Source organism: Alosa sapidissima, chromosome 21 (assembly GCF_018492685.1).
Source record: "Alosa sapidissima isolate fAloSap1 chromosome 21, fAloSap1.pri, whole genome shotgun sequence".
NCBI lineage: Eukaryota > Metazoa > Chordata > Actinopteri > Clupeiformes > Clupeidae > Alosa > Alosa sapidissima.
The window spans coordinates 18,761,112-18,782,677 of record NC_055977.1 but is presented as its reverse complement, the minus strand read 5'-3'; the positions used below and the strand labels follow the sequence as shown (position 1 = coordinate 18,782,677).

Below are 21,566 nucleotides of genomic sequence, written 5' to 3'. Positions count from 1 at the left end.
GTTCAGTTCTTTTAGAGAAATAGCATATAGGTGGCCACCACACAGCCTTGGTAACATTTTAAGACTAAGCCATCAACATGTCAAAAACACATAGGCTAAATAAGAATCAATAACAACGTAAATGTGAAGAATTTGATTAATACTGCAAGATAAGCTACCCACTGTTTCAATAACACACTTGTAACTCAATAAGCAACTATTATATATCAACTATTTCAATAAAATACTTATAACTTATATTTCAGCCAGCTGGTGAGACTAGGCATGAAAAAGATGACTGATACATGTTAGGATTTCAATAGAATTGTTATTAAGTTTTCAATGTGTGTTTAAAACAATAACAGGAACAAATGCAAAAAAGACTGGGAGGAAGGTATGGTGACACTGCAACATAAAAAGGAGGTCTGACACTCATTTAGGTTTCCAAAAAAATAAAAAGATTTCAGTTTCCAAAGTTTGAACAACACTTGTGTGTGAACTACACAAAAGACACAATGTGGAAGGGATGGGTAGCCCTCCGTATACTCTGTACACCTATAAGAGGTATAAGAGGGAAGAATGACCTAAAATAACAATGAGTAAAACGCATAAGACAGGATAAAATGAGAAATCTCCTTTATTGTATCTGCTCTGTACCCGTCAAAACAGCATCAGCCATCTCTAGTGTCAGTCTGGGAGTCAGGGACTTGCTTAGGCCTTAGCACAGCAACACAGACCATGCTCTCAGACTCCAATCTGTCCAGTCCTGTCTTTGACAGTCTTTGACTGATTCCCTACTCCAGCAAGAATTCTTCCAATTGCTGGGTCCTCATGACTCCCCATGTCTATTTAGGTTCTCCTTATTAAGTTGTGTAATATCATGCCCTTTTTTGTGTATATACCCTGTCTTACCCTATCTTCTGCATCCATCTCACAATGGGGGGCTGTGAATTGAAGACAGACATGAGTGTGTTGGTTCCATCTGCTGGGTAAGAAAGGCTCAAAGACTATGGACATACAGGTGCCAGACACAGTGTATTTTAACCCTTAAAGGAGTACCGTCACACCGGTGTGACGGGAATGTTGGGAAATTAACATTCTAAAGAATATCTGGGTTCATTGAATTCAACATAGAATTTTAGAACCTTCAATTGTTGCGGAACTTAGAATGTTCAAAAACCTACACCTTTAAGAGTGACTTTTCTCAAAAGATAGGCCAAGAAATAGCAAAAGTTGGAAACGCATACATGGTCTAATGGTCTAAACGCATACATGGTCCCAAACTAATCATAATATAGCAGAAAGGGACACACCTGCCAGGGATTAAAAATCTGTACTAGAAATTATTGTGGAACTGAAATTTAGTGGAAAAGGTACTACAGTATTGTAAATGTAAATATGCTTATGTAAAGAATGGGAAACAGTTGAAGATATGTTTATATATAAATCAATAAACAATGACAAAACTGTTCATGCATAAAGAAAGGTCTTTGGGATGCACATCTTTGAAGGATTGTGTCATTTAAAAACATTTACCAACAGGGCAGGCTTGAACATGATAAGGGGCAAACTGCAAACTAAAATACGTATTTATGACCGCCGCTAGCGAAGCGGTCATATAATGATTGTCAAAGTTTTTTTTTTTCCCCCCGTCATCTACTTCCTGAATTTTTGGTAAACGATACCCGGGACACCGGTGCACATGAAATTTGGTGGGTATGTAGCCCCACTAGACTTTTATGGAAAAATTTCGTTTCGTCCCCGGGGGCCACTCCCCCCCCGTGCTGGGCCCCCCGAACCGCAAAAAAAGCAGTTTTTCCTAAATAACTACCTGAACCGTGGCACTGAGGATGAAGAATCTTTTATGGTATGTTGGTCTGAAGGGCCCACATCAACCTGGCCCATAATCACTCATTTGTGATTTGCACCCCCCCGGTAAAAAATGAAAATACAATATTATTCTGCTTTAATCGCCCCTATCTTCAGTTAAGATGTTCAGAACTGAACCAAATTTTATGTGTATGATTGACCTGGCATTCTCTGGGGGTATGCCAAGTTTCGTAGAATTTCATCCATGGGGGGGTCTAAAAAAATAGGTTATGTGTACATTTAGTGACTGTACACTCATTGGCCTGTAGATAATAATAATAATAATAATAATAATAATAATAATAATAATAAAGCTTTATTTGTATAGCACCTTTCATACACAGAATGCAGCTCAAAGTGCTTTACATTTGAAGCATGTAACACAATAATAGTCAGTCAGTCATTATCAATCACTTTTCTTTGCTGTTTATGATATGCTCAGCAACATATCAAAAATATAGAAAATGACGTCATAAGACTGGCAGCCTTAACCCTCTTACCCCCCACAAGCACGCCATATGGCAACTGTGGCAAGGAAAAACTCCCATATTCCAGGAAGAAACCTTGAGCAGAACCTGACTTAATAGGGGGAGCCCATCTGCTTCTGGCTGGCTGCGCCCTCCAATAGTAGCAGATGTAGAATAATCTGAAAATGTAGTCTACAGGATAAGATGAGTTAACTAAAAGCTTTCCTGTACAGGTATGTTTTCAGATCTTTTTTAAAAATATTTACTGAACTCGCCTGCTTGATGTACAGAGGCAGGGTGTTCCATAGTTTGGGGGCATAATGGATAAACGCAGCTTCTCCACTTTGTTTGTGGAGCACTTTGGGTACGATTAAAAGATTAGAATTGGATGATCTAAGTTTCCTTTGTGGTTGATAAGATATTAGAAGCTCAGAGATATATGAAGGTGCTATGCCATTCAGAGCTTTGTAAGTAATTAACATAACCTTAAAATCAATTCTATAGGAAATAGGGAGCCAGTGCAGTTCAGCCAACACAGGGGTGATGTGTTCTCTCTTCTTAGTCTTAGTTAAAAGTCTAGCCGCAGAGTTCTGTATGAGTGCCAATTTCTTTAGATGTTTTTTGGGAAGACCAGTGAAAAGTGCATTGCAGTAGTCTAACCTGCTAGTGATAAAGGCGTGAATTAGTTTTTCTGCATCTTGTTGAGTTAAAAAGGGCCGCACTTTGGCAATGTTTCTCAAGTGGAAATAGGCTGTCTGAGTAACTTTACTGATATGGGGCTTAAAACTTAACTCTGCATCTAAGATGACACCGAGGCTTGTTACTTTTGGTTTGACCTGGTGTGCCAAGTTCCCCAGATTACTAAGAATAATATCTCGCTTTAGTTTTGGTCCAACCAGAAGTACCTCTGTTTTGTCATCATTTAGTTTCAAAAAGTTTTTGCTCATCCACTGATTAATGGAGGTTAGGCATGCAGTGAGGGAGCAAAGGCCATCTGGGTTAGTTGGCTCAACAGAAAGATACAATTGGGTATCATCTGCGTAGCTGTGGAAGTTTACATTATGTTGACTTATGACGTTTCCCAATGGAAGCATATATAGAGAAAATAGCAGGGGACCAAGGCAGCTCCCCTGGGCCACACCAAAAGGCAAGTCATGTTTTTCAGATACATGATCTCCTAGACTGATATAAAAATCTCTGCCAGTAATGTAGGTTTGAAACCAGTTTAGAGCATTATCAGAGAGACCCACCCACTTCGCAAGGCGGTGAATTAGGATGCTATGATCAATGGTGTCAAATGCCGCACTCAAATCCAGAAGAATAAGGATTGAGACTTTGTTTGAGTCGGTAGCTAGTCTGAGATCATTGACTATTTTTACTAGAGCCGTTTCTGTGCTGTGATTTGATCTAAAACCTGATTGGAATTTTTCAAGGATACTGTTTTCGTTGAGGAAGGTATTTAACTGATTACAAACAACTTTTTCAAGTACTTTGCTCAAAAACGATAGATTTGATATAGGCCTGTAGTTGCTCAGATTGGTATGGTCAAGATTTGACTTTTTAAGTAAAGGTTTCACAACAGCGGTTTTAAAAGCAGTTGGAAATATACCTGTTTCTAATGAGGTATTTATTACCTTGAGAAAAAAGGGAGCTAAGCCATCATATACTTTTTTGAGGAATGTAGTAGGGATTGGATCTAAAACACATGTTGAGGAGCCGGTTTGAGTTATAATTTTACCAAGCTCAGATTGAGTAATAGTGCTAAAGGACCTTAATTTTGGGGGGCTGTTTTTGGGTGTACTATCAAACATATTACTTGTGTTACCAATAGCCTCCCTTATAGAAATGACTTTGTTTTTGAAGAAGTCTGCAAATTCTTCGCATCTTAGAGAGGATGCCTGACTGAGTGTATCAAAAGGTGTTTGATGCAATAGCCTATCAATGGTAGAGAACAACACCCTAGAGTTTCCACTGTTTTCAGCAATTACCTTAGAGAAGTGGTTCCTCCTCTCATTCTGAATAGCTCTATTATAATTTGCAATTTTTTCTTTTAGAATGGCACGGTGAACCTGTAACTTAGTTTTTCTCCATGTTCTCTCAGCTTTCCTACATGATCTTTTTAGATCATGGATATTTTCGTTCATCCAAGGTGTCAGTTTGCTACAGGGCCTTTTTTTAGTCTTTAAGGGTGCCACTCTGTCAAGCAGAGCGCCTAATTCACGATTGAGAGCCTCTACCATTTGATCAATGGGATGATGTAAAATATCTAAATTTATGGAGTCTATAAGAGCTATGAACTGCTGTTCTGCTCTAATGTCCAAGAGTCGCGATTTGATTGCAATTTCGGGATGAATTTTTGGAGGATGTAGTACAATATTAAAAGATACACAATGATGATCAGACATATTTATATCATTTACTGATAAGTCTGTGACTTCTATCCCTCTGGAAATGACTAGATCGAGGGTGTTGCCAAGGTTGTGGGTGGGTCCTGTAACATGCTGCTTTAGCTCTAAACTGTCCAACACATTAAGGAACTTACTGGCTTTAGCATCAGTTGTCTTATTGACATGAATATTGAAGTCGCCATTTACAATTATCCGATCATAGCTAGTGATGATGAGCGACATAAGTTCAGAAAACTGGTCGAGAAAGCCAGTCCATAGTTTAGGAGGGCGGTATAAGGTTAATAGAAGTACAGCTGGGTCAGCCTTCAGAGTGAGGGCAATATACTCAAAGGAAGCGAATTCGCCAAAGTTGACTCGTGTGCAACTATATTTGTTTGAGAGAATGGAGGCAATTCCACCACCTCGTTTGCCTTGTCTAATTGAGTGGAAGAAATTATAATTTGGGGGACAAGTCTCAACAAGAACAGCTTCGCTGTCTGAAGTCAGCCAAGTTTCAACAAGAAACAGAAAATCCAATTTTTTTTTCACTAATAAAATCATTGATTGCAAAGGTTTTGGTAGTAAGTGCACCTATATTTAGTAAACCCATGTTAGCTGAAAATGCCTCTGGCTTTTGAGGAATATGCTGAGGTATGGAAAGATGGCGGTGCACACATATACACATGCACACACACACACACACAGGCACCCACATACTATCGGTATTGGAACGGCTGATACATAATTACAAATTCATTAGGATTAAAAGAAAGCCAAAATAAATATTCATCATCATCATCATGGCTGCATTTCCAGTATTGGCGATAAGTAGTCGTTTGTCCACTAGATGGCGCATCATTGCAATGAGACGTAATTTTGTTGGAAGTTAAAAGTGGGTTGGAAAAACAATGGACGCTTCCTACAAGGACACAGTAGTTTACCGCAGAGAACGTCTAATAAGGATAGGATAATGTTCACATGAAATGTAATTCCCATTTCTTCTTGAAGCCGAAATAAATCTGAGGATGTTTATCGGACATGCTTGGTTTTACTGGAGGTGCGTTAATCTTATAATATCAATAAGGACCTAGGTAATGTAAAGTGATGGAGGCCAATTTGATTGATTGCATTTGTAGAAAACTATAAATGCGGTTATAGCAAGCAAATTGATAGCAGCACTGTAATTGTATCTTTCGACTGTCATTTGTTGCACGTGCTACAAAAATCATTCTGTGCAATGGAAGATTTACCAACATTACACCAGTGTCCGGTCTGATACAGTTTTGCATAGGCCTACATGAGACTGAGACGCCTGTTTATTTGTTTTAAGTGCGTGCAGGGTGTGAGAGGGGAATCGATGTGCTTTGATTCCAGCTTGGTAGTTGTAGTCTGTGAAATTAAAAAGCACGTGTGTGTGAAGTATCCAAACAATGACACCTTCATTTCATTATGGCTGCTTTAGCAACACACCTTAAGCTACTGTGTAGTGGGTCCCATTTAGAAGTGGCTACTTCATTCGCGCTTTCCTTGACTCATGGAGCTGCATGAATTTTATTACAACTTTTCGCCACGATATGGCAATTTAAGTCCGCTTGATACTGTAAGGCGTAAGCCATTCACTGTAAAAAGTTTCTGTAAATTTACACCCAGATTCCAACATTATTCACCTGTTTCCTTCAATAAACAGGACTTTCCAGTCATTAGTAAGACAAATGTGTAAAATCAGGCTCCAACACTGTTATTTACCACGCCCGTAATGTTTATTCTGGAACACACGTACTTCCCGTTATCTATTAACGTTACCTTCGAGCTGGTGATGGGAAGCTGTCTGCTGAGAGAAGACGATACGTTGGAATCATACCCAAACCCATCAACACAATAAGGTGAGTTTATCTGTCATCTTTGACCAGAAATACAACGTTTGAAAGCACACTGGTCATGTTTATACAAGTTGTATAATACAACATCTCTGAATGTTACCCTGCTGAAACGAAGTTAGTAGCAGTGCTATTCAGCTAGCCAAAACCACGCTTTCGCCCTTAAGCCATGCGTTATCGTTATCACTTGTTGATCAAATTTTACGTTTCTCCATTGCAATCTGAAGCCATCTAAAAGTATTGGTATGAGTAGGGTATGCGTAGTTTTTTAAAGTTTAACTCGCGTGATTTACCTGCTATAACACTGTTTGCTAGCTAAGTCTGCTTAGCATCATCAGTTTAATAAACCAGTGGCCAAATAAACAATATGGCACAAACGGATGTAGTGTAGTGTGACTACTGCTTTCAGTGTTTACTTGTATGCATGGATTTCGCCCGTGCTGGTAATTACTAAAAGTTGTGTTAAGTCCTTCAGTTGACAGTTTAGAAAGCTAATGCTAGTTAGTAGCCTAGCTAGCTTTCCATAGCAGAGGTGGTTGCATGACACGTGTATGGTATTCCTCCTGAGTTCATTTGAGCTAGCGGCATGCAACAGGAAGATGTTTACATGACACATATATAGAAACCATAAACAATGTGGTTTTGATAAGACAGACAATTTCAAAAGCAAGCACCCTCACTTTGCACACACATACACACATTCCTCACACAAACATCTTATCACACCTGCCTCATCACTTTTAATCATTCAACGGCAGACACACACACACACACACACACCTTTCATACTCACCTTGCAGACAACTCACATTCACTCACTCCTTACACACACACACACACACAACACACTCACAGAGATTACATTCACTTTCTCACTCACACACACACACACACACATCATGAAGAGTTGTTCAGTGCCTTTCTTTTCTTTTGCTAAGGGATGTGCGACTGTAGCTGATGTTGAGTCTTCCAAGCCTACCTGTGACGCCTCGCCTGATATTACTAGGTATGTTTGTTTTCATTCACTAGAGTAATAATGATCAACATATACATATTTAAATCAACTTTTGAACACTAAATGTTTTTGTTTTTTTTCTGTATTGAATTTTGTTTGGACAAAATCCTAAAAGGAATCTAATCATAGTTGACATGTGGATCTATATCTTAAATTGAATATGATAAATTCTTTTTTTCAGGTGAACGACAAGGTAATCATCAAAAGTGGATGGTCAGCATTGAATCCTTAATCGTTTGTGAAGGGTCCAACCTCGCCACATTTCTAACAGGGATTGTGACATGTTTCTCCACCTTCTATATTCTGAATCTGCAATATCAGGAGGAGGCAGCGTGCACCCTTGAATTCTTCCAGAGGTAAGTTCATGTCACACTTTCGAACCAGAGTTTGTTTTATGCGTGGTATGTATTGGGGGGGTTGTGTAGTAGTCTACTATGTAGTTATAAGCACTACTATGCAGGATTACACCCTCTGAAGAGAGCAATCATGCATAGTACTGCTGTAATAACCACATAACACTATACTTCTACTTTATACAACTGATTAAATCAAATATAAATGCAGTTACAGTAAGTAATAAATGTCAGTTAATTTCATTGTGAGAAAGTGTGTTAACGTTACAAATTCACATCCGATTCATTCACTTTGGCACAATTTTCCTCTACATGAATCCTAGTGTACCCTATCAGTTTTTGTAACTCTCTCTCTCTCTCTCTCTCTCTCTCTCTCTCTTTCTCTCTCACAGAAAAAGGCCCAGAAGAAGCCTAAGAATAAAAACTAATAAGTAAAGTGAATGTTACTTGATTTCTCATGAATGTTACTTAATTCCCTCCCTGATTATCATTTATACTCATCTCTTACTTTAAATTCTTCTGGACATAATCTGTCAGTTTATTCATTCTCACATGTACACAAGGCCAATGCGATGCAATGATATTGATAATTGATAAATATCTGTGATGATTATTCTGTATCTTATTTGATTTTGAAATAGTACTACTTTAGATAACATGTCTACATTTTACATACATATGTGATACACAAGCCTAATGCGATGTTTTTATTTTCCATGATAATTCTTTTGTACCTTATTTCCGATTTTTGAAATACAACTAGATCACGTGTCTACATTTTACATTCATACGTGATACACGAGCCTAATGCGATGTTTTTGTTTTTCATGATAATTCTTCTGTACCTTATTCCTTGTTTTTTGAAATACGATTTTCAAAATACTACTAGATAGCGTGTCTACATTTTAAACGGGCCTAATGCAATGTATTTGTTTTCCATTGTAATTCCTCTGTATCCTATTACCTGTTCTTTGAAATCCGATTTTCAAAATACTACTATGTATCTACATTTTACATTCATACATGATACACGAGCCTAATGCGATGTTTTTATTTTCCATGATAATTCTTCTGTGTCCTATTCCCTGATCCTGAAATACGATTATAGTCAGTCTACATGTTCCTGAATTACTATTTACTATTATCTTGCTTCATGTCCCTTCATCTTTTCAAAGATTATAAAGATTACTTTACTGTTAGACTGTCAAGTAAGTGCTGTGAAATAAAATATCTGTTAAACTACAAATAAGTAACTGATGTGAAAAAATGGATTTTTATCTTTAAAATGTTGATTTGAGAGTGGATGAACTCAATATATGGAACTTGTTTCCTGTAATTGTAAAAAATTAAAGACCTGTTGTGTAACTAACGTGAAGATCACATTTTTTTCTTGTTACCCAACATGAAAATGATGTTATATACTTAACAGGAATTAAATGTTATGGTAGTCTGCCGTTAAACAACGGGAAGCTCCTGGAAGTCCTGCCAGTTGTTTCCTGTTAATTTACAGGAAATTAATGTTGTCATTTTACATTAACTTAATGTTAAACCAGGGCACCGTTAAATAACAGGAACTTCCTGGAAACTCTGCTGCCAGTTGATTCCTGTTTTTTTACGGGAAATTTTCTTACAGTGTTGGTTTCCAAACGAGATTTTATTTGTGTCGCCAGCCAGCATAGCCTATTGACAATTTATGTTGTAAATAGGCCTACCTGTAGCTTAGGGAAGCTAAGAGCTTTCTATTAGGATCTAGTTTGTTAGTTACAGTTTTGTCATAACTCCCTGATGCATTTTTGCATTTAGAATAGCCAGAGCGTGGATATCTCAACCGGAAAATTAAACAATATCGGGTGCCTATGGGCTAGGCTGGGTGAACCCAACCTGATCTGCCCGCTATTTATTTTTTGATTTCTTAAAAGATTGAGCTTGGTCTGGTGAAAGCCAGACTAGCCATGGACCTCAGTTACACAATGCAAGGGAACATCAGCCTATATTTGCACGAACAATAACGGACAACAGCTCTTCAACTTTGGTCCGTTAAAATGTGTATGAACAGTCTAGCGACGCATTTCATCAAGGCCCATTTGGACATGTCAGTTATTTGCACCACTGGTTAGATGTAAAACAGCATTTCGTTCAGACTACTGTTACTTAATTTGTGCATTGACAATAAAGTATCACATGAACTAAAGATGACTAAAATCTTATGTAGAAGAAGAAACATTCACAAAAAATCCATCCATCCAAAAATGACCTTTGTTTTTGATAGCTGTTGAAAACGGCATGGAACTGACAGAGATGTTTTTGTTTATTAATAAATAAATAAATAAATAACATTATGCTGATACCTTTTGCTTTTCCCAAATACAATGTAGCCTACAGGTGTAAGTGACCTTTCATCAATCCAGTTGCAATGGATGAACTGCCCTACTTGTGATTGTTTAGAGATTTTAAAGGTTTTATAACAATGCTACATCTTCTTTGGCTATTCTACAATCTATTCACCTTTTCAGCACCAGTAAGTTACTTTCTGTGCAGCCGCACACACACACACTCAGGCATTCCAAACAAGCATACACAAAAGTTTCAAGAGTGGGGGATGAAGTAAAAGATGGAGACAAATTGAAGTGTGATTTATTTTCGCGGAACGGATGTACAGGACTGAGCGGCGGTCATATTTTCATCTAGTTCTTCACATGAATCTATGTTTTGACAGCAGATAGCACTTTTCACACAGCATTGCCCTTTGTGAAAAATAGATACAGTGGTCTGGGTCAAGGGGCAATGGTAACATGCATCATTACTCATTGCCATGAGTCTCTCATTGAGCAAATTGATATTGTGCTCCCGCGAGAACTCTGGATTCCCAGGGTAGTGGAACTACAGAGAAATATATGCAAGCAGTATACTGCATGATATGTTGGGAAAAGTCGTTGGATTGATGAGTCCTGGGATAAAGGTCATTTTAGGTGTTTTCTCTTTCACTCTTCTCCATACAGGGTAGATGAATAGATAAGATAATCATCAGCCTCAATATCAACAGACACATAGTTCTGCTCTGAGGAAAGCCGACTAATTTGCCCAAAGCTCTAATCCTTGTATCACTGGACACAAGGCTGGACACCTCTTGATTGTGGGGCTTTAATGCCTTCATAGCATACAAGACCAAATATCAGGAGTACAGAAAATGAGAGCTAATATGAAGATTTATTTGACATGAATTCAAACAAATGCTATAATTCCCAACAACATTATTATAATTGCTTAGCACTGTACATCTGTTAGTACATGAGTTAATCAGGTCCAAATAAACGGTAGTGTTCCTCTCTGCTAGCTGTCATGCCCTTCTCCCCTCCCAATATCTGTGAGGAGATGTCGACAGCCGGTTGCAGTCAGTATCAACTTTGTCAATCAAAACCTCCTGGGACTTTGTCTGGTTTCTTATTGCGGTAGTGTGTAGTCTTGTCTTCTTGCCCTGGATTTGTGCTATCATCTAGAGAGCTTCATGGTATTCAGAATGTGAGGGTAGATAACTTGAATGCATGGAATTGGGCTTGGCTTTTGACATTTTCCCCCTGAGGCTAATTAGATAGGGAAAAAACATATCCAAATGTTGTCATGAACATAGTTGGCTTCTTGCCCTACATTAAGGATCACCACAGAACCAGTCTGCTACAAGAATGAGTTAAAAGGGTTAAGTTGCATCAAATAATGCATGAAATAGTTCAATTACCATTTATGGTATGATTGAATGTTTTTTTGTGTCTTTAGTACTCAAATCTCCATCTCTTTAGTTGCTTAAGCTTGCTTAACTTGTATTCCTGTTGCTACTGAGTGCACTATAAGCATCGTGAAACACAAGATTGTTGGTTTTCCGATGCAAAATAACATAAGTATGTATGTATTTGTAAGTAAGTATTTGTTAATACATAAGTATGTATTAACAAATAACAGATATAACAAATAATTATTTCATGTATTACTTTCCCACAAATTGACTTTTCACCCAAGGCCATATCCCTTATGAAGCCTCTCCAATATCCAAATATCCATCTCTTCCACAAAACAAAGACCCAACATCAACATCTTTCTGCACAGGTATCAGGGTACTTAATTCAGTTCCAGCATGACAGGGCTCATTACTCAGCACAGATTTGGTTGTGGGTATTTACTGCTCGAACATCTCGAAGCCCAGCCTTTCCTTAGAACGACTGCTCTCATGATGCGGCATAAATGCCTTTAGAGTTCAAACGAATATCTCAAAGCCCAGCCTTTCTTTGGAACCACTGCTTTCCTGATGAGGCATGAATGTCTTTAGAGTTCAAACAAGTTCACTTTACACAAACCTCTTCAGTAAGTTTGCAATGGCAGTAGGCTAATGGTATCTATCTGTACCCTTACAGTGGCTGTCACCATATTAAAATAATAACTAATCCTATCCCCCCAATTATTATGACCGCCGCTAGCGAAGCTAGGGATTGTCAAACTTTTTTTTTTCCCCCCGTCACCTTCCTGAATTTTTGGTCAACGATACCCGGGACACCGAAACACCGGGGTACATGAAATTTGGTGGGCATGTAGCCCCACTAGACTTTTACGGATGGTTGTGTTGAGCGAAGGGTTGCTGGCAGAGGGTGAAGAGAGGAGTCTTACACACACTCTCTCTCTCTCTCACACACACACACACACACACAGGCTACACACACTCACATTCTGATTTCCAGTATTGGCGTTACATAGTTTTACATTATGGCTGCTGTAGGACACAGTCATTACTCCACTTCACTTCCGAATTGTGGCCTGTGTATTCATGGTAGGATGATTTTCAGGTGAAATTAGATTCCTGTTTCTTAAATAAACCTGTGAATGTTTATCGGACATGCTTGTTTTTTACTGCAGGTAGGCTAGACTACTAATCTATCACCAGCTTGATGTTATATCCATAGGTAAAATATTGTTAACGTTTGCATAAGTTGAGTGATGGAGGCTAATTTGTTAGTATAGTTGTGAAACATAAACACGGTTATACTGAGTAAATTGATAACAGCACTGTAATTGTCTATTTCGTCATCCCACTGTGTTCTGACCATACTGACAGGAGCTAAGTTACTGTAGTTAGCCACAACACTAATGTTTGGGATGGTTTGCTGATGGAAGATATAGGTACCTGACGATACACTCTAAACACCAGGCTAGGACATTTCTGCTTGCTAATTAGGGTTTTCTGCTGTTGACTCACTTACAGTCCTTGGTGGCCCTGTCAGCTGCTTTGTAAAATGTTTTTCGCAGTGCCAAGTTTGACATTGTTTGGATTAGTAGGCCTAATGCATGTATCGTTACATACAGTAGATCAATAAAAGCAGCACACATTGGCTTTCTCTGCTCTACTATACCCGCTTACACAGCACAGCACAAGACCAGGGTGGGACCAGAGACTGAGGGTGTAGCGGAGTTTTGGCAGCACTGAATCAATCACCACGGTCAAAATGCAAGATGTTTGGATGATTATCATGTCCGGCATCAACAATTAAGGCTTCCTGTGTGCAGTTTGCTTGCATAAAATGATTCCGCAGATTTTGCAACAACACACCAACAAACACGCCGTGTCTATTCAAAATGACAAAAAAATGGTGTGCAATAAACTGGAGTAGGAGATGAGACAAATTGTCAAGCGGGACAGGATGAGCGATCATATTTTGTACCGCTATGCGGTACATCTAATTTAGCTTATTCTGGGAACATCCACATTTACTAAAATATGTGAGTAAAATGTTAGGTGTCTCTGTGTGTGTTAGTGTGTGTGTGTGTGTGTGTGTGTGTGTGTGTGTGTGTGTGTGTGTGTGTATGTGTGTGTGTGCGTGTGTGTGTGTATGGTGGTTCCATACTATTACCAGTATGGCCACAGGCCGCAATCATGCAGATCTACATACAGCAATGATTTTTTGTTGAAATTGACTTTACTGGCATTCCTTTGTCGCTACTGCTAAAACCATGGCAATCACCATAAAACAATCTCTTAACATTCTCAGGTTGTTGCCTTTTTCAATGAATAATAATAGTGTACTGTTCATGGTCTTTGCTGACAACTACAAACAGAAAAGAAAAGAAGAAACAGTTTTTAACTTCGCTTGTTAAGCAGAGTAAGAAGGCATTTTGTATTAACAGGTACGACTCACTCACCAAACTGGAAAATCACTCTGCCAATGCCAATGAATTGATTAGGTCCTCACTACTGTGGCTCTTTAGCATGAGCTCGCCATTGGCATTGAGCCTACCACAGGCACCACACACATGACTGGCCACAGCCTCGCCCACCGTTATAGTGACATCATGCGAGAAGTTGTAGGACACATGGAGGACTGACTTCTTCTCAATGACCACTGAGTCGCCAGCCACATGAATGTCAATCTCATTTTTCAGTGAGCGCGGCAGGGAAACATGTATGCCATTTACCTGCAAACCAAGAGAAGAAAGTCAACAAGAAAATTCCCAAATATAAATAAATAAATACATACATACATACATACATACATATATATATATATATACATATGTATATATACAATAGAATAACAAGGCTGAATGGCTGTCCATGAAAATGTTAATGTCAGTATTATTGATGTTATTTCAATTGAATGTGTCTCACCCAGGTCTCTTGCTGGCTGGTAACAGTGATGACATACTTATTGAAGAAGACATACACCATTGTGATACAATTCTGGCCCCTTCCCTTACATGTCTGGAAGACCACTAACACTCTGAAAAAGTCTGCCACCAGACTGTCACTGCAGAGCTTGACCAACTCATAGGTTCCCTCTGTGTCTATGGAGCCTCGTGTCCCATCAAACAGGGAAACGCCTCCACTGGCTGTAATGGAGCACTGCTGGAGGTAGCAAGACTTGATACCATTCATCACTTTGCAGACCTCATCACTCTTACACCTGATGCTCTCCTGTTTCACTACACTAGAGCCCAGGCATGTGTAACTTTCACTGCAGTCCTCGTTAATGACAGACTCGCCAATCTGGACATCAAAACATGAAGATAAAAACAAACAGGAATTTAGTGGTTATTCAACATCAAGTATGGATGAACATGGCAGAATGTATGCAAGTCTGTATGTATGAATGTAATGTATGGCAGAATGTATGAATGTGTACAAAATGTATGCATTCATACTCCTATAAACCATTTCAACTGCACAAAAAAAGGCATTTGCGTTAATGTTGACATTTTGTAAAGCATTACGCTAATGTCTGATTCATTTTTATTTCAAAGTGTATGCATTGGTTTTGAATGTTTCAACCAGAAACTGTAAAGGAACAGATTTGAAAGGGGTCCATTCCAAGAATTGATCTGTTGTGTTGTATTATCAGAGATAATGATAAAGCATATTAAGGATCTTTGGTATTATGTTACAATAATTGATTGTTATCTTATTGGTTGTTAAGAATTGGTATGTAATGTTCTGATCTATTCTGTTATTTCAAATACATTTTCAGATGTGATACCTCATAGGTGTGTCCCTCAAAATAGCAACTGCACTGATCCTGTTTCACGCAGCCTGTTCCATTGAAATAGTAACCGGAGTCGCAGCTACACCCTTCTGCGCAGGTATCAGGGCAGTCAATCAAATTCCTGAGACCAGGACAGGGCTGAGTACAGGTCTCGGCACAGGTCTGGTAGTGGCTGTTTGGGGAGCATGACAGGGCTGGGGAAGATAATACACACACACACACACACACACACACACACACACACACACACACACACACACACACACACACACACACACATATATTTGTAAGTGTAAATGCATTCATATTTCCATGCATAAAGAAAGACCTCCAGATCTGCAGAAGACTTACGACAGAAGGTTGGGGTTCTCCAGCCCTTTATGGCAACACCAAAGTCCTGGCAGTCAGACACATATGCAGCAATGCTGTGGCAGAGCATGTTGCGGTCTCCATTGCCCATGCAGACATCATAGACACAGTCCCTGAAGTATGACTCTGGATCGATGACGCTGAGACAGGCAGCAAAGGGGCCATTGGCATTTTTTATGATGCTACAGTCAGCCTCAAAGATGCGTTTCTTATCCTCAGAACACTTGGGGCAGAAATCACCGGTGCAGCCATCATCACAAACTACACCCTTCTCAGACTCCTTCCAGGCTGCACCAAACTCTTTGATGTCGGTGGTTTGTTTGCCTCCGGGCAGCTGAAATTCATCATCCTTATTGCCGTTGAAGTTGCCACAAAGCCCGCAGGTCTTGTCACGATAGTTGGCAGGAACAGTGATGGTAACACGATATACAAGATCGTATGTTACTTTGAGACCAAAGTCAGTTGCAATGACAACATGTGTGCCAGTCTGGTAAACCTGGATCTGTCCTTCATTAAGATTTAAGGGCACATGGTCCAAGACTTCATTTACCTAATAAGGACAGTGAGAAAGCAGCCTGTTATTTATTTTCTTTTTAAATAAATGCAACAAATGTTTGGTTTGACTGTATGTCTGTAGATTAAATTGGATTTGGATGAGACACACAGGCAATTAATATAGAATAACAGATGAGACTGATAAGCTTGTTTTTGCCAATGTTTTTTGTCCCACCATAGAAAGTGATATTGATTTAAAGTTAAAACAAACAATGCCATTACGTAACAGCGGAGTGAGTATGTGGGTGTGGGCAGGTAACTGTTCATCAGTTGATCAGAGGTAGAACTATATCTCAATTTCAAACGCATGTGGAGTTGTTCATTATCTCACAATGAACGTTCATTTCAACTTCTAGTGTAGGCCTAAGGGGAAAAAATGCTAATTCTGCCAAGTGGTCACAATCACATTAACTAGATCATTGGATTAACAGCATATTCTTTACACGGTTAAGTTATTGCTTTAATATAGTTTTAATGTAAGGTAATGTGCATTGGTTTTAATACCCACCAAAATCTGTCCTATCTGGTCCTTCCTCAGCACCAATTTTTGACCATAAACATCCACGACTACCGCCTTGGCCACAGAAACATTTGGATCTCTGGACTCTCCGTACCACTTCTCATTCTCTACCACCACTGAGAAGGGCTGGAGGTGTGTGCCCTCAATGTGGGTGGCCTTGGCAACAGAGTAGGTGCAGGTGCCTTGGAAGGTGTAGGTGAGGTTATCAAACGTGTTGTAGTGGGGGTCCCCTGAGATGGTACACACACCATTGCCAACGGGATAGCACGCCCTGACACCGTTCTTTACCTCACATTCCTCATTGGGTCCACAGGAGAACTTCTTGCACTCAACCTGAAAAACATTTAATTGTATTTACTGGGTACTTCAGCCAATGGATCAATTTTACCAACAGACTTCCTTTTTTATTGTGAAGTTCTTTTGCATATTTATCAGTGCGTGGTTCCGCGTTTGTGTACTGCACACTTACTTTGCCATCGCAAATGCACTCTTCTTCGCATTTTCCATTTGGGTAGAAAACCTGTCCATTTTTGTAGTACTTGTCGCCATAGACACAACCACACTGTGCAATAGGCACACATTTGTCTCCGCTCGAAATGTAGCCATCATCACAGGCACAGCCTTCATGGCAGTTGTCTTTACATTTTGTGGGAGCCAGAAGGTCGCTGCAGGTGGCAGGACATCCTTTTGCACACAGTTCATAGTGGCTATGTGATTGGCACTGAACATCTAGAAAATAAAAGCACAGGGGAGGTTTTAAATGTTGTTTAAGTGGATTTTGTTTAGTCAATGTAACTGTGTTTGTTTCCTATTTACATAGCCACGACTGCATAAGCACCAAGGTTTTTGGTGCATACACAGAACTGACAGCTAGAGGATAGTAAAGAGCTGATTTCAATTAGCGGAATTTGATTGAAAATATACTGGATTAGAAAGGCAGAGTTTTAATTTTTTGTTCAAGTTCACATTTCTAATCAGTCTAAGTGATATAGACAGAACTCACCACAAAAATCTTCTGATCGCCATGGCAGCACCTCAGCTCCCTCTCTCTGGCAGGCCGCAGTGTACCATTTGAGCATGTCGCACAGCACGCGTCTCTGCCCGTAGCTAAGGCACAGATCGTACAAGCAGGTCTCATAGTACTTCTCTGGGTCCACGTAGGGGTGGCACTTCCGGAAGGGTCCATTGGGGTCCCGGATTTTCCCACAGAATTTCGCTGTCTCGTACTTCTTCTCTTCGGTGATGTCACAGTTGGGGCATTGGCCCCCGCACCCGTCGACACACCCCGGGATCTCGGCGACGCGCCAGCTCTGTCCGAGCTCTGTGGCAGACGACGCCTCTTTGCCGTTCTTCATTGTCATGTCGTCGTTTCGCTTGTAGTTGTAGTTGCCGCAGAGGCCACACATGGCACCGCTGTAGTCGTTGGGCACACGGACAAACACTGTGTCCACCCAGTCATACTGCACTCGCAGCCCAAAGTCAGCCAGCACCACAGCAAACCATCCGCTTTGGTAAATAAAGAGTGTGTAGTTGGCCAAGCGGATTGGCAGATTAACAAACTCACCGTCCACCTGAAATTACATTTGTGGGATATTTAAAAGTGGGACATTTCAAATAAGCAAGAGCATTCAACTTACAATCATTTATTTGTTTCAAAAACAACACTATTCTTACCATTACTTTACCCCTGTGTGCTTCACTGATAACAATAGAGTAACCATAGATGTTGACCTCAACCAGTTTGGCAAACGCACTATCACTTCTGTACAGACCTTCATTCTGAACAAGGACCTCAAAGTGTTCCAGGCTGGTGTCACTGGAACACATCTTGGCCATTTCGTAGACACACGTGCCCTGGAACTCATATTTTAGGCCATCAAAGGTCAGAAAATGGGGGTCGCCAGTCACCATACAGGTTCCAAACATGTTGGGAACACAGCCTCTGATGCCATCAACCACTTCGCACAGTTTCCCATAGGTGCACCCAGCTCGCTTGCACTCAATTTGGTTGCTGGTCGGATTGCAGGTGCACTGCTGAGTGCATTGGTCATCGCCCCAGAAGGTCTTCCCTGGTGGCACGTAGCTCCCTGTGGCGCTGTGGAAGCACCCGCACTGAGACTGGGGGATACACGCGTCTCCATTGCGGACGAAGCCAGCGTCACAGGTGCATGTCTCCACGCAATAGGCCTCGCATCTACTGGGAGCGTCAGGGTCTCCACAGGTGGCTGGGCAGGCGTTGCCACACGGCTCATAATGGCTGTTTTTGGGGCATTCAGGAAGAGCTGAAGGAAGGAAACCAACAACACAAAGCAGCTGTGAGTGAATAGGAGCCATCCATCAGTTCAAATGTATGATCATGAGTGATAATATACTGCCATCTTCTGGCCAACAGAGAAATAGTTATCAATCCGAAAAAAGAAATGATTCTCTTGTACACACATTACTATTAATAGAGGAAATGATAGAACATAAAAACTTAAAAAAGAGTACTATATATCCAACAAGGACAGGACCAAGTTCAAGGTAGGCATAGCAGCATATACTGTTCTCACCCCAACCACAGACTGTTCACCCCACTTCCCTCCAGGAGGTGTGTTACAGGTCTCTCCGCACCCAGACCAACAGGTTCAGAGGAAGCTTATTCCCTATGGCTGTCACCCTGAACACTAACTCTGCACCTAGGTGACAACCAACTAACTAGCACCCCCCCCCCCCCCCCCCACAACCTACTAACACCACCACCACTGACGCCTCCTAGCCTGTTGAGCTGCACCGTGACCATGGACCACTTGACAGGGACAACAAGGCGGTGCCACTACCCTATCCCACCCATAGCATTCTATTTACATTACAAAATGTACATACTCTAACTACACTTATACATACCAATATTTTACTGCTATTATAATGTTAATGCTATCATACTGTAGACTATGCACCATAACTATCCATATCTGTTTATACTGTTAATACTGCACTTACTCTTATAATGTTACTGTTAATACACTGCACATACCTGTACATACTGTACATATCTCTATATTGTTCATACTGCATATCCATATTTATTCTGCTCTTATAATGTTACTGTTAATACATTGCAGAACTGTTAATGTGAATTGAAGAGTTGATTGACTCAGTCAGCTTCAGAGATGACAATACTTACGGCAGCCAGCAAATGCTCTCCAGTTCAACACCTTGAAACCAGCTAGCTGGCAGGCATCTGTGTAGACTTGCACTGTGTCACACAGGAACCTCTTCATAGCCTTCCCCATACACACATCATGCAGGCAGTTCTCCAGGTACACCTGGCGCTTGATCAAATTGGCACACTCTCTCAGGGGTCCGGCAAAGGTTTCGGCCAGACGACCACAGAATTGCTGTCCATTCACGTCCACGTGAACGTCCTTCTCACTCTCACACAGGGCACAACGGCCGGCGCAATCATCTTGGCAGTGGGTGCCGGCGTCCATGCCTGGCACTCTCCAGCTCTTGCCCATCTCTGCCACACTGCTGACCGAAGTGCCGGCAGGGGTGGCGAGGTCATCCTTGCTGTTGCCGTTGAAGTTTCCACACAGGCCACACAACCTGCCCATGAAGCTGCGAGGCAAACTCACCACCAAATACTGGCCCCAGTTGTACTGCACTCTCAGGCCAAAGTCTGTCTCCAGGACGACTGTGAGACCACTGTAACAGATTTGGACTTTGCCGTTGTCCAGAGTTACCGGAAGGCTCCATTTGTTTTCTTCAACCTTCACACACACAAAAAAAAAAATAGTTTGTCATTTTCTATTTTTAATGTTCTTAAAAACCTTTGTTGCATTCCACTGGGCCAGTATACATGTATAATGTATGCATCATGTATGTTTCAGGTGTCACAGGTACGCTGGCGATTACGCCGCTCTGTTAGGCATTTTTGTTATTTGTTTGTTTGTGTCTTGTGTGTGAAGCACTTTCGTTGCACTTTGTGCATAGAAAAAATGCTCTTCATGTTTGTCAAGCACTTTGTGCTAAATGCTTGAAAAGTGCTATATAAATTAATTATTATTATTATTATTATTATTATCATGTACATATTACATTAAGGTCACTTACCATCACAAACCCATATTCTGCACGGACCATGTTGATGGTGTAGCCATAGACATTGATGACGACCGAATCAACAAAAGTTATCTGCACTTCAGCTTGGTTCTCATTTCTGACCTCAACTTCAAATGCAGGATGCTCTCCATCCGCATGGCAGTTCTTGGCCATTGTGTATGTGCAGTTGCCCATGAAGTCGTAGTAGTAGTCATCAAACGTGCGGAAGTGTGGGTCTCCGAAGACCCAGCAGGTGCCTGCGGCTGAGTCTCTTCCCAGGTCCAGTTTAAACGCCGCTGGGACAGACCCTTTACTCGTGGGCCCTGCAAAGCAGAAGTCTATCCAAAACCACACACGATTAATGTCAGCATGTTCAAAAAGGCATTATTTACGAAGGAGATGTAAAACTGATATACAACTCAGCTTGACAATTGTTATTTCAATTAATATTTTTATTACTTTTACCTACTGAGTTAGTTTTATTACTTTTACTTAGTGCTTCACCTATTTCACTAATGTGATTACCTCTTCGAATTTCCCCTTGGGGATCAATAAAATATCTATCTATCTATCTA

General features: G+C 40.4%; 1 protein-coding gene and 1 long non-coding RNA gene across 3 annotated transcripts; one reads left to right on the top strand and one right to left on the bottom strand.

Moving 5' to 3' along the window:
- Nucleotides 1-846: 846 nt before the first annotated feature.
- On the bottom strand, nucleotides 847-20,515 carry LOC121695386 (IgGFc-binding protein-like). Of its 2 annotated transcripts, none has more exons than XM_042076166.1 (10): nucleotides 20,075-20,515; nucleotides 18,583-19,190; nucleotides 17,912-18,479; nucleotides 17,378-17,637; nucleotides 16,897-17,241; nucleotides 15,816-16,383; nucleotides 15,459-15,658; nucleotides 14,594-14,971; nucleotides 14,128-14,400; nucleotides 847-923 (listed from the first exon to the last, which is right to left on the bottom strand). In XM_042076166.1, the coding sequence occupies exons 1-9, from the start codon at nucleotides 20,502-20,504 to the stop codon at nucleotides 14,140-14,142; spliced, it is 3,618 nt and encodes a 1,205-aa protein (XP_041932100.1). In that variant the 5' UTR covers nucleotides 20,505-20,515; the 3' UTR covers nucleotides 847-923; nucleotides 14,128-14,139. The 2 variants fall into 2 exon arrangements, with proteins under 2 accessions (XP_041932100.1, XP_041932099.1); XM_042076165.1 differs by lacking the exon at nucleotides 847-923 and adding an exon at nucleotides 13,259-14,033.
- Nucleotides 6,326-9,116, top strand: LOC121695399. Its single transcript, XR_006026079.1, has 4 exons — nucleotides 6,326-6,585; nucleotides 7,518-7,585; nucleotides 7,776-7,950; nucleotides 8,340-9,116. It is a non-coding gene; the product is annotated as an uncharacterized LOC121695399 (long non-coding RNA).
- Nucleotides 20,516-21,566: the final 1,051 nt, after the last annotated feature.

What these genes read in the sequence shown, in the direction of transcription:
- LOC121695386 (XM_042076166.1), bottom strand. Translation starts at nt 20,504, where the DNA reads ATGGGCAGGTTGTGTGGCCTGTGTGGAAACTTCAACGGCAACAGCAAG. An exon ending in CACACAGGGGTAAAGTAATG is followed by an intron (nt 18,480 to 18,582) that starts GTAAGAATAGTG and finishes ATGTAATTTCAG; the next exon opens with GTGGACGGTGAGTTTGTTAA. An exon ending in GCGATCAGAAGATTTTTGTG is followed by an intron (nt 17,638 to 17,911) that starts GTGAGTTCTGTC and finishes TTTATTTTCTAG; the next exon opens with ATGTTCAGTGCCAATCACAT.